The sequence below is a fragment of the Strix aluco genome, chromosome 1 (assembly GCF_031877795.1).
Source record: "Strix aluco isolate bStrAlu1 chromosome 1, bStrAlu1.hap1, whole genome shotgun sequence".
In the NCBI taxonomy this organism is placed as follows: domain Eukaryota; kingdom Metazoa; phylum Chordata; class Aves; order Strigiformes; family Strigidae; genus Strix; species Strix aluco.
Genome location: NC_133931.1, coordinates 169,146,887 through 169,158,893, shown reverse-complemented (window position 1 = coordinate 169,158,893; position 12,007 = coordinate 169,146,887). Strand labels below are relative to the sequence as shown.

The 12,007-nt window shown below is 50.6% G+C and overlaps 1 protein-coding gene across 4 annotated transcripts in view; it reads left to right on the top strand.

Moving 5' to 3' along the window:
• DHX30 (DExH-box helicase 30) overlaps positions 1-12,007 on the top strand; it is a 40,447-nt gene that overhangs the window by 4,544 nt on the left and 23,896 nt on the right. The window contains exons 3-4 of one of the 4 annotated variants that reach the window (XM_074844457.1): positions 428-569; positions 5,306-5,357. In XM_074844457.1, the coding sequence (XP_074700558.1) occupies positions 5,327-5,357 (31 nt within the window). In that variant the 5' untranslated portion in view covers positions 428-569; positions 5,306-5,326. Of the gene's footprint in view, positions 1-427; positions 570-1,361; positions 1,414-5,305; positions 5,358-9,350; positions 9,556-9,886; positions 10,029-12,007 lie in introns of those variants that run through there. The other 3 variants (XM_074844466.1, XM_074844442.1, XM_074844450.1) reach the window with 3 other exon arrangements.

The following is a 12,007-nucleotide window of genomic DNA, read 5'->3' as shown; positions in this document are numbered from 1 at the left end:
TGCGTTTGCCTTGCCATCCAAGTTCATTGTTGCCAGAGAATCAGTGATACCATGGCAAATCAGCACACCCAGACTACAACTATTTTCCCCTCGTAAATGAAGCTACCCTCATCACACATTTGCTGCTGCCCATGAACGAAGCTCACCGTTGCACCCACGCGGATGCAACGAGAGCGGAGACACGCTTTGTCTCACGGCTGTTGAGAACGTGAGTGTGACAAGTCCTTGCATGCTCCTGCTGCTTTGGCTTCTAACGGCAGCAAAAAGCGAGGAGACGCTGCAGGACTTCCATGCTATTTTACGGGTGGCCACTCGGTATCTTTGGGCAGCGTCTGGAACTGCACACAAGTGTTTAATGAGGTGATGATTACAAACCAGGGCCTTAATAACGCAGGGGATGAACACCACTTCTCTTTGCTCGCTTTAGGATTACCCCAGCCAGAAGCAGCAATGCGCCTTGTCCTGCCCTGGAGGAGGAACTAGCCCGCTCGTGTTTTGGCTTGTAACCCCGCTCCAGAAGGACAGTGGGCACCTGTGCTGTGGATATTCAGCAGATCTAATTCTAACCAGTAAGTGAATATTTAAGATCAGGAGTAAGTTTCTACCGATGGATACAGACAGCAGGTTGGTTAAATATTAACACGGTTGTTAAGGCTGGTGGCTGCTTAATATGTTGATATATTAATGATGCCACATGGCCTCCCCTGAATGAGGGAAGAGGTTTGTGGCTCCGGAGCCCATCAGCGCTGGCAGCCCCAGCTCGGGCAGCTCTCCTCCCCGCCGCGGGCCGTACACCCAGCCGGGAAACGCGGCCGGGCCCGGGGCAGCCCGCCCCGCCCCTCGGACCCGGCCGTGCCAGGCGCTGCGGCACCGCAGCCGCTCACTCGCCGGGGAGGCGGCCCGGCCCCGCAGCCCCACGGCCACCCGTGTCTCCCCGCAAGCCTCGGGCTCCGTGAAGCCGAGCGGGGGCCGGCCCCGGCCTGCGGCCTCCGGCCCGCAACCAGCCGCTCCCCTCAGGGCCGCGCACCGCGCTGAGGCGGAGGAGGCGGCACAAACGGCGGTGGCGGCCCGTGGCGCTGAGGCCGGCGACGGGCCGGGGCCCACCGAGGAACCGGGGCCGGGGCCGGGGCCTACCGGGGCCGGGGCGCGGAGGACGGCGGCCGCAGCGGACCCGCCCATTGGTGCTAGCCGTTGCCATGGGGACAGGCCCCGCCCCGCGCCCACGCGCGGCCTCGCACTCCCGTGCCGCTCGCCGGAGGAGGCGGCTGGAGGGGGGGGTGTTTCACATCCGGGGCACGGGGCGGAAGAGCCGGCGGCGGCCGCGGGCGGCGCCCCGGAAGCGGATCGCGGGGGCTCTTGGGAGTTGTAGTCCGAGCGGCGGCGGACCGGCGCCAGAGAGTTGGTTGTGAGGAGGTCGGTGTCGGGGAGCGGGACCGGCGCCGCTCCGCCCGGGGGGGGCTCGGACCGCGCGGGGCGTGGTGGGACCGCGGCCCGGAACCCACTATCGAGGCCCGAGGGGCGGCCGCGGCCTGAGGAAGGGCGGCGGGAGGAAGGAGAAGGAGGGGAAGGATGGCTCCGAGCCGGAGCCGGGCGGGCGGCGGTGGCGGCGGGGGGACCGGCGGGGCTGCGGCGATGGGTCGGGGGGCGGCGGCGGGGCCGAGCGGCGCGGAGCCCCGGGACCGGGATGGGGGGGGGGGGCGGGCGCGGCGGCGGCCAAGCCCGGGCGCGGTGCCCGCCCAGGGGGGCGGGAGCCTCGGCCTGAGGGGAGCCCCGGCCCGCGGGAAGGGGCCGTGCGGGGGCCTGGGCCTGTGCGGCCGGACGGCGCGGGGCGGGGCGGCCGGGGATGCTCCGCGGATGGGGCACCGGCCGTCTGCGGGGCCGGGGCGTGGGCTGCTGCCCGCCGCTGCTCAGCACCGCCGCGGGGAGCCGGGGAGCGCAGCAGGCGGGGGCGCGGAGCCGGCCGGGCGAGCTCCTCGGCGCCTCTCCCCTCGGGTCTTGGGCGAGTGGCCGGCGGGGAGAGCTCCGGTTGGAGCGGGGAGCTGAGCCCCGCTTCGGGAAACGGCACGGGGCGACCCGGAGATGGCCTGGGAGCTGGGCGCTCTCCGGTTTTGTGTCCTGTGCCGTGGGGAAGCCTTTGCTCCTGTTACAGAGCTGTTCTCCGTCACGGCTTGCAGCTCTTTTCTTAGTTTTGTCTCTCCCTTCCCTTCCCATAACTTACTCTGTTGTCAGTATTTTTTCCCCTGCGGTCATTGGAACGGTGACTCTGGGTTGCCCGTGCAGTCCACAACGCTTGGTCTCATGAGCGGTGGGTGCCCAAGAGCATCCAACGCCCACTCCTACCTCTAGCACTTTGTTGTCCCCTTTCCAGCTTGTCAGAGCTCAGCAATGGGAATCCTGCAGAATTAGGATTGGTAAAGAAAGATTTCTTGCACAGATCCATCCCTTGTTTGGCCCAAATAGCAGGGAGTCGAACTCTTTAACTTTGCGTGGACCCCAGTGTAGGTGATCCTTGAGGGTGGATGATAGGTAGGACAACACAATTTCTTCTTTGTTCTCACAACAAAGCACGTGGGGCTGTACCTCTTTGTACACCGCTCGAATATCACCGTAGGTGATAATCAGAAATTCTGTGATATTCACTGCATCTTGATGTACTTTATTCTTGGGGATGTGCCTTCTTATATGTGTGTGTCGCTATTTTCAGGTGGATCAAGGAAACCTAACAAAGACCCAATTCCCAGGCCTTTGAGATTTTATCTAACAGTTTCCAGTGTCACGCTCACTGGTTTCACTCTTTGCTTTTGCAGTAGGGGCATTAAGTCTATTGGTAACAAACTTTTAGTGCCTCTTTTGCCTTCTGGGATTCTAGTATTTTGCCAAGTGAGGCATGAGGTGCTCTGCAGTCTGATGGCATCATTGTGCATGGTTGATTCTCATGCCAAACATACCATTGCCTTGTCTGTAAGAGTTCTGCGTCAGTGTGTTCTACTTCAGTGTAAATCCAGTGTCCGATGAGGCCCCGTATCTCTCTCCTGTCATCAGAGCCTGACAAAGTATATTTTGAATCTTCCAAAGTGCCCTTCTTTCAGTGATGTTCATGCGTTCCCTTCATTTCCATGAACGGTGAGGGAGCTGCCATAGTTGAACACCTTTTTTTGGGTATCAGGATCTTCAGCAACAAAAACCTGGGATTTCCACCAGGCTGCTGGCTGTGCTAAAACTGATTCCCAGTTCAGGATACTCTGTGTTCAGATCCACCAGATCTGGTCCTGAGTAATCCAGTGATGATGCTGCAGGGGCTGATCTCTTAATGACCTGTACTTTAAACCTAAGCTTATCTATCCAAGCTCTTATCTCTCGGCTTTGACCATGTTCCTGCTGGATGCTCAAGCTTTACTCTCATTCCTCCATGTAATTTAAAAGGGATCCTTCATCAGTGGGGTTCTGTTCATGGACCTCACCTGGATTGTTTCACCTCTCCGTGCCTTTTTTCTCTTCCCTGGCCTGTCCCTGCTCTCACAGGGGCTGACTTTGAGCCGTGGGGCTGTTACTGGTTGCACAGTCAGGGTCCCCATCTCAGCTGGGGATCTACAGGTGTGATTATCAATAACAGCTTTGTTAGAGTCTTGCTTGTCAATGGGGCTCTCAGTTGTTAATGTTGTAAGCTCATCCATGTAGGGTTTTCAATTTTTGCTCTTGGTCTTGAGCAGAAAAGACTGTTTTCTTCAATTTTATCTTGTGTTTATTTTTGTAAGTGCCCTTCTGTCCATCCCAGTGTAGGTGAGATGTTCTTTGTTCTCTTTTCCACTAGTTTGTGCCCTGTAGGTAAGCCTTGCAGTTTAGCTGCCTCAATGGTACACTGGCCCCGAAAGCTGTTGTGGACTACCTTCCCTGTATTCTCCGGAATACACTCAGTCTGTCTGCAAGAAAACAGCTTCCCCATTTTTGTCAAGCTTAAAAATATGGGAGGAAGATACGGCCGATACCTCCGTGACTTAGATTTAAGAATATATTGCAACACTCCCTGTCATACTCCTGGTTGTCTCTCTCCGGTGACTTCAGAGTGTTCAAAGACTTACTCTTGTAAGACACAGTCCAGTGCCGGAGTAACGCTGGTCTCGTATAATTGATCGGAAATACTATTGGCTTTAAGATGGTTTGTACCTCGACTGAGGTGATCCCTACGTGAAGGGGGCACAAGGCTGCTATGTGGCCCGCTCTTTGCACTTCCAATTTGCATTCCTCCCGTGACTTAGCTCCACGGTTGAATGCTTCAGCCTTAAGAATCTTGCTTGACTACCACAAAAGAGTTTTCTAACTTTGTTCAGTGCAGCGAGTTAGTTAAACCAAGGATGCTTTCCTCTGCCAATCTTGATAATTACTACAGCGTGTATGGTTTTTCATTTTTAAACAAGTCAAATAACTGTGTTTTTATTTATTTAGTCGTTGAAAAAGACAAGGGTTGTTTTTATGTGCCTGTAGAAAGGCGACTTGCTGAACAAGGTGTCATGTCCCTATAGTTCTGTTCTGAAAGTGGTGTTATTTTAGGCCTTGTTTGCTGTTGCTGAAGTAAGTAGTAATTCTGTCATCAGTTTCACTGAAAGCGGAAGTGAGTAATTTGAGAGCATAATAATTGTAGGATATTAATTGTGTGCACAGGAATAGCCATTAATATGGATAGTTAACGTTAGCTTTGTGTAAATGAGGACCCTCACCCATCTGATCCAGGTTTGCTAGAAATCCTTGTTACTCTGTTATCAAGAGTGCCTAAAATGTATTTAATATTTGGCATGACAGATGAAGCACCCCAAGCCAAAATTGATGGTTTTCTTTCCCTTATTTGAGTGAAAGCTATTTAATAAGAAATTGAAACAGGAAGTTTAACGTAATTTCAGTAAAGCACATTATCAAAATTGTGTATCTCTTGTTTTTCTTTAAAAAGGGGGAATAGTGACAGTAGTCTACCTACTTCTGGCATTCTGACTTAAAAGTTTTTAAAAAAAATACCCCCAAATCAATATTGCTACAGAGACAAAGCACTTCCAAAAGCTACAAACCGCAGGTTGAGAAGACGCCTGCTCCCTTTGGGTGTAGAGCAGCCAGTTCTAACGGGATAACAAATAGTACACGCACGATTCAGATGAAACAGGCAGAAAATAAACACCAAGGTGAAATTTGTGGAGGACCATCAGCTTTGTCTTGTGCTAAAGACAGCTAGTTTCAGAAGCACTAAGCACTGGAAACACCTCAAAGGAAATATTAATTCTAACTTCCTGTTTCTTTTTGCTACCTCTTGCTTTCCTAGGAATCAACCCTTTTCACTGTGATGGAGATGTTCTCGCTGAATTCCCTTAAAGGTAAGAAACTGAGACAATCTTCAGTTCAGCTCAAACTTTTTCCTTTGTTCAGAGATTTTAATACTAGAGCAGACTGATGAAGAAAATTAATTTATAAGAAACAGAACTATCCTTCTCTGTGCTGGATAAATGAGAGGTTTGTCCTACAAATGTCTTTGTCAGACTTCCTCCTCAGTGCATTGGGGACAAAAAAAGGAAGTTGAGGTGATTATACCTGAACCAGTGATAGCTGTGTAATATAGGATGATAATTTTTATGCTCGAGAGACGCTTTACTTCTGAGGGGAGCCCAGCCTGCAACACTTGCACTTTGATGTGTAAAGCGAGGGTGGTTGTAACCAATGTAACTCTGTTGTGCCCTGGTTAGTGTAGTACCCGAGTTACATGTAGCGAGTAAGCTTGGTTACAGTAAGTACCAGAGAATATTTCAGGGAAACAACAGAATCTGGAAGGGGAGCAGACCTGTTGGGTTAGCTCATAGATGACAATGTAGACTCGTTTGCTATTTAGCCTAAAGTAAAGGCTTTTTTTTTTTCCCTTTTAATTTTACCCTCCTAAACATACCTGCATCTTTTTGTACCAGTTCAGTAAGTGCTTTCTCCTTGGCGTTTGCATACTTTAAATCTGTCAACTGTCACCATGTCCCTTTTCTCCCTGTCATTGCTTTACCAACCTCTTTCTTTAGATCATACTTTCTCTTAAGAAGTCCCTTCAGTCACTAGCTGGTTTTTGTTTCCTTCTGTTGTTCTTTTCTGAACTCCGTTACTTGGTCTTAAAATAAGGTGCATAGAATGGAATAAAATATTCCAGATATGGCTGAACCAGTGACGGATCACTGCCTCCTTCCTGTCTCAGGGAAGTCATGCTTCTGCTTCAGCACTTGGGAAGCACAACAGTGTACCAGCCATTCCTGTAACGCTGCCATGCTGCTGAGTCACCAATATTGTGGGTTCTGTATTTAAAACAAAAATTCCCAGAATGCTTTCTATGTCCAGGACGTTAATTATGTACGAAGTAATTTTAGTCGGGAATAAAAACCCTCTCATCTGTCAAATAGTGTGACCCAGGTTGGAGTCTGAGAGAGAGGGGAGGAACTTTTCCTGTGAGGGCTAGTGGTTTGTCATGGCCAGACGGGGTTTGGGATGCTGGGTGCTGCCACACTTGCGCTCTGGGGGAAAAGGAAGTCTTTAACATAACGCGGCTTGTTAACGAGCTTCTGCATAGCGCTGCTGCCTCTGCAAAGGCTTGGCTCGAGAAGATGAATTAACTGCAGCTCATTGAAGTGAGCCTGAACTGGCAAAACCTGGGAAGATGGCCTTAAGCGATTATTTACATGCTGTTTAACGCTCATCTCTGCAAAATAAAGATATTTGGATTGAGTATGTGGCATCTGTGACTTCTGCAATTTTTTAATAAATTGAGTCTTAACTATTTTTTCTGTGCTCATGAAATAATTTTTATATCATTATGGTGACAAACCACTAGCCCTACTCACGTCTAACTTTCCGTGCACCAGCACGCTGTCTTTCAGCATCTTCTCCCAGATTTCTCCCTCCCGCCGACTGTGTGTTTCCAAGATTTTCCCCAGACATGTACTTTATTTATCTGTTTTCTTTTGTTTGTTTTGCTTTTAATCATTGTGGTCTCCAGCCATGGTTTTCATCTCCTTAGGGCTCTTGTTACCTTTTGTGTTTCTTCTCTGATGTTCACGACTTGAAGCAGCCTGGTAGCTGTGATTATTTTTTTCTTTTCTTCCCTGCTGGACAGCTTATTGCCTCATCTAGATCTTGCTAAAATGGTAAATAAACCAGCAACTATATCAAGTTCGGTAGTTTCACAGTAGATTTTTCTTCCCAGACAGATGTATTAATGTCTATGTACTATTTTCAGCCACCCTTTCTTTCTAGTTGTCCTTGAAGCTTTTGTTTCCAAACCAACTGAAATTTATTTCTGAAAGTAAGAGTTTGTGCAATGTGCTATCAAAAGATTTACATATAATTCATTTCCTTAAACTGAGTGACTTGTCTAGCAAGATTGTTTTCTATTTTAGTGGGCCAATGCTCTTAAAATTTGTAATCTAAGCCTTTATAATTAGTCATGTCTTTTCAAAAAAAAAAAAAAAAAGCAAGCCTTTTTTGTGTCTTTTGGGGCTGCTTCAAGATCTGGGGCTTTTTGTTTGCTTTTGATTTTTTTACCAAAAAATAACTACACAGACAAATCACTAGCTAATTCACAGAGGTTCTAAAAAGCGTGCATATTGGAAAAGGCAAATTTGGTGTTGTAAGATTTGGGGTTTTTTTGAGTGTTCATGTATGTTCTTCCAAAGTTTGTTTTTTATACAGGGTTTTCTTTGATAACTTTCCATTTCTTGACCCTCTTCTTGTGGAATACAGGCTTTGTAAAACTTGAGTGTGCAATTTTATCAGTTAATCCTTCTGTGGCTTATCGAAGATTTCTGATTTAAAAACAAAAAACACACACCCCCCCAACAACTAAACCCCCCCTTTTTTTCATCACGATGCTTAAACAGCCATTCATGTAAATTTTTGGTTTGCACACCAAATATTCACTATTTGACATAAAATTGATACCCTGGTTTAAAGAAACACACAACCTAATGGTAGTCCCAGGTGTATGTTGCAGTCAGAGATAATAAAATTTATATGTATTAATTGCTTAGAAAAATAATTCAGACTTTAAAAAAATAAGTAAAACAGTCCTGTAGTGTTTGTATTTCAACCAGCACTACAGAATTGAGAATTTTATGCCTCAGATACAAAATCATTCGTAATGGAACCAAATAACAGGGGAGTCGACTTCAAGTAGGGAGAAGTGTGTAAGAAGGGAAAGTTCTGTCCTGCTGCCTAATTGACTTTAAGTTTTTTAGTGTTTATCTCAAATGTTAGTAACGAACGGGCTGCAAGCAGACTTTAATTTCAGTAACATACACTTGAACAGGAATTACCTAGCCTGCACGTGTGTGTGTTCGGGTGCAGGTGGGGCGTATGTGTAGCTGAAGACAAGAAACTCGAAATGACTTTCAGGTTTCAGGGCAGTTTCTGAATTTCGCTTTCTGAATCATTCTTGCACTCACTTGTATTAAAACAGTCAGAAAGATTGCTTTGCCTGTAAACACGCAAGGATTGCAAGAAGTAAGTGCAGGATTGAAACCGAGGGCAGCCAAATGCTGTTGAAAGCATAGTAAAAGTTGCATGTCTGTTTTTCCCTCTAATTAGAGAAGGTTAGTAACGGTTCTAAAATAAAATCCGTATTTGGAGGACTGGCCCGTGCATTGTGTTCGCAGGATGGTGACCAGGTTGCTCAGATCTGGGGAGCAAATGAGTCATCTCTCTGTGGTAACGTTTCTTTGAGTGTGCGCAAAGACATCGTATTTTCTGGGGGGGGTTTGTGACACCTACAAAATATTCACAAGCCCCTTTCAGACGACCTAGATCCGCATCGCGTGACTTCTCGTTGGCGTATGAGCGCACGCGTTGACTTGCTTGCCGTGTTGTTTCTACGCGATGCGCACGTGTCAGGACAGACAGCTCCAGGCAGGGCTGGTAGAGCTCGATGATGCGAGCGCAGCTGATTTTTTAAAAAAGAAAATGTCTTTTTGCTGGTTTAAAGCTTCAGCGGGCGGTGCGAGTCCTCTGCCTTCCCACGGCGGCTGGCACCTCGCGGGAGCCCGGTAAACTTCTGCCGCTCTCTGCCTCCACGTGTTCTGGCAGGGACGTGAAAGCAGGTTCTTTTTCTTTTCCTTTCCAAGGCAGTCGCCCCCCCCGCCACCCGGGGATATTCCACCCGTGGGCTCAGCGTCGTGTGCGTGTTTGTCCGCCTCCCCCGTTAAAAGTCGGGGTGGGCGGCGGGGGGGGGTAGGAGAGCTGGCCTGCGCCGGGTCCTCCGGGCCGCCGGGGGGCGCTGCGGCGCGGGCGGCGCCTTCCCGCCGGGGCTCTCGGCCGCGTCGCTGTCCGCGCCCTGCCTGAAGCCGGCACCGGGCAACCTCAAGATGGCGGCGCTGGGGTTGCTGCTGCAGGCGGCGGCCGCCTGCGGCTCGGCCGGGCCGCTGCGCCTCTGCCGCTGCTACCGGGCGGCGCCGGGGGCGCGGGGGCTCTGCACCCGGCTGCCGGCGCCCGACAGCCCGGAGGAGGAGCCGGGCGCCGACGAGGAGGACGCCGCCGCCGCCGCCATGGTGAAGGGTGAGCCGGAGGGCGAGGCGAGGCGGGGCGCGGGGGGGGGGGGAGGAACCGGCGGCGCCCCCGGTGTGCGCGGCCCGGCTCTCGGCGGCCGGGAAAGCCGCGCCGCGCCGGCCCCGCACGCAGCGGAAGGGAGGAGCGAGCCCCGCTGCCCGGTGCTGGGAGGGGGGAGCGTGAGCGCGCCGCGCGTCCCTCCTCCTGTCCGCCGGCCTCCGCCCGCTGCGGGCGGCTGGGCTAGGCCGCATCGGGCCGCCCGCAGCCCCCCCGCCCTCCGCCAGCGCCCGCCTCCCCCGCCGGCTGGGAGGGGCGACCGGCGCCGCGTCGCGGGCCGGCGGCCATCGCGGGAGAGCGGCGCGGCCTTGAGCGACCCTGCCCCGGGGAAAGGGCCTCCCTGGCCGGGATGCGCGGCAAGGGAGAGGAACCGGCGAGCTGCGGCGGCGTCTGCACGCACGGCTGCGCCGCCGCCGCCGCCGCAGGTAACGGGCCGGTCGCGGTCGGTGTGCGGCGGGGGGCGGCGGCCGGTGCGGGCAGCGCGAAGGGCTCCGGTAGCCGCCGCCGGGCAGCGGGGGCCGGGGCCTTTGTGGCAGCCCCCGCCGCGGTGCGCGGGTGCGCGGCGCTCTTTGTTGGCGGGGAGAGTTGGCTTTCTCCGGCAAACAGAAAAGGGGTGCGGAGCCCTTCGGCTCAAGGTCGCCGGTTTGAACAGCCGGGCCGAGCCGGCCCTGGCCGAAAGTCCTCCCCGCTTCTGCTCTCCCGCCGTGGCCTGACACGAGAGGAGAATCATAAATGGATCTTTCGCTAGAAATCCTGATGGATTGAGCACGCCCATCGAGCATCCGCCAGGAAAACCGCGCTGCCGTCGCCGTGCAGCAAGTTCCGTTAGGTCAGAGCTGGAGCACGCTGCGGGAGGTTCCGAGCGTTGCTTTATCCGCGTATATGTACAAAGGTCTGGCCTTCCACCAGGTACTCTCGTGCCTGAGCTGAATGAAATGCCGCTTGAGATACGGACAGCTGTTAACGTAAATCCTGATGTTTGCAGTGTCTGTGAATCTGGCCAGGGATGATGTGTCTGCCTGAAGCTTGGAAGATTCTTTTCTCTTTTGGATGTCAGTCCTTCAGCCTACAAGAGTTGTGCGCGAGAGGGCGTGGGGTTCAGGTGTTTGAAGGGTAAATGCTTTCCTGCTGTTCAGAAGGAATCGTTACTTTTTTAAAAGAATGTTTGAAAGTGTGTTTTGATGTTGTGTTTCGACAATTGCTTTTTGTTAGATTATGAAGCGTGAAGAACGCCTTTCTAGTTTAGAAAGATATGAGTAGTTTCGTGCTGGAGGTTACTGCTTCCAGGCTGTGACTTGAACTACTAGATTTTCCCTTTTAAAATCGCTCGCTTGGTTTGAGTTTTGTTTCTTAGTCTGTAATCTTCCACTTTGGAAAGTTGTTTTATTATTACATAAAACCAACTTTTTTTTCCTTTCCTTGTTCTTCTGTGTTCTGTGCTTCCTTCCCACCCTCCAGCACTCTTTTTTTTTTATTACTATTTTCTCTGTAGTTTCTGAATTCTTTGGGTCTTAGTTCCATTTTCCTTTCAGAAGCTCTGCTGAGCTTTATCTTGTAGTTCAGTCAGATAGTCTTTAATTGTTGCATTCAAGCTGTTCAACAGAGCAAATTAATTTACTTCAAAAGTAAATGCTAAACCACCCCAAATTATTGTTTAATGAGCTGGTTGAGGTGTTGCCTGAGAAAAGTAGTAAACCGATTTTTTTTTTTTTTTTTTTTTCCCTCTTTTGTACTGCATTCCTCAGCACTTTCTCTAACATGTTCTCAGAGACTACTCGAGTGCTTTTATCTTTGGGCTTCAGTTCACTCATCCTTCCAGTTTCTGTGGTGGATTGACCATGGAAGGCTCTTCTGGTGAGAGTTTGGTGATATTGGAAGATTCGTTTCAGACGAGCAAATAAAAAGTCCTCGGGGTCTTGTCGTAAGTCTGCCCTACCTGTACAGCTGCTCCTTGAACACATAGAGACCATAAAAGTTATTTTAAAATAACTATTTATGAGGGCAAGTTCTAAGCCTTCAACTTGTAAGTTGATGTCTTGTTAGCTGTCCTCATTTGACTGCTATTGTTACTAGCCTTGGGTACAAATACAGAAAAATCAACTCTGATCTGAGGCCAGCTTAGAAAATGTCAGTGTTAATTGGTATTAATTGGTATTAATATCTAAGGCTTTGCTTTGTTGGCCTAAATGGTGGGATTTTGGAGCAGAATCTGTGAAGAAGAGAGCTTCTCTGCCTGCTCAGTCAGGTCTGTGGCACTTCTCGCTCGTTACTGAGACTTCGTGATCTTGACCTCTGTTTTGCTCTAAGAAACAATCTTTTTCTGAGACTAATTAAATTTGCCGTCTCCTAGTATCACAGAAGAATTTAGGTTGGACTGACGCTCTGGATGCCGTGTGGCCTGATC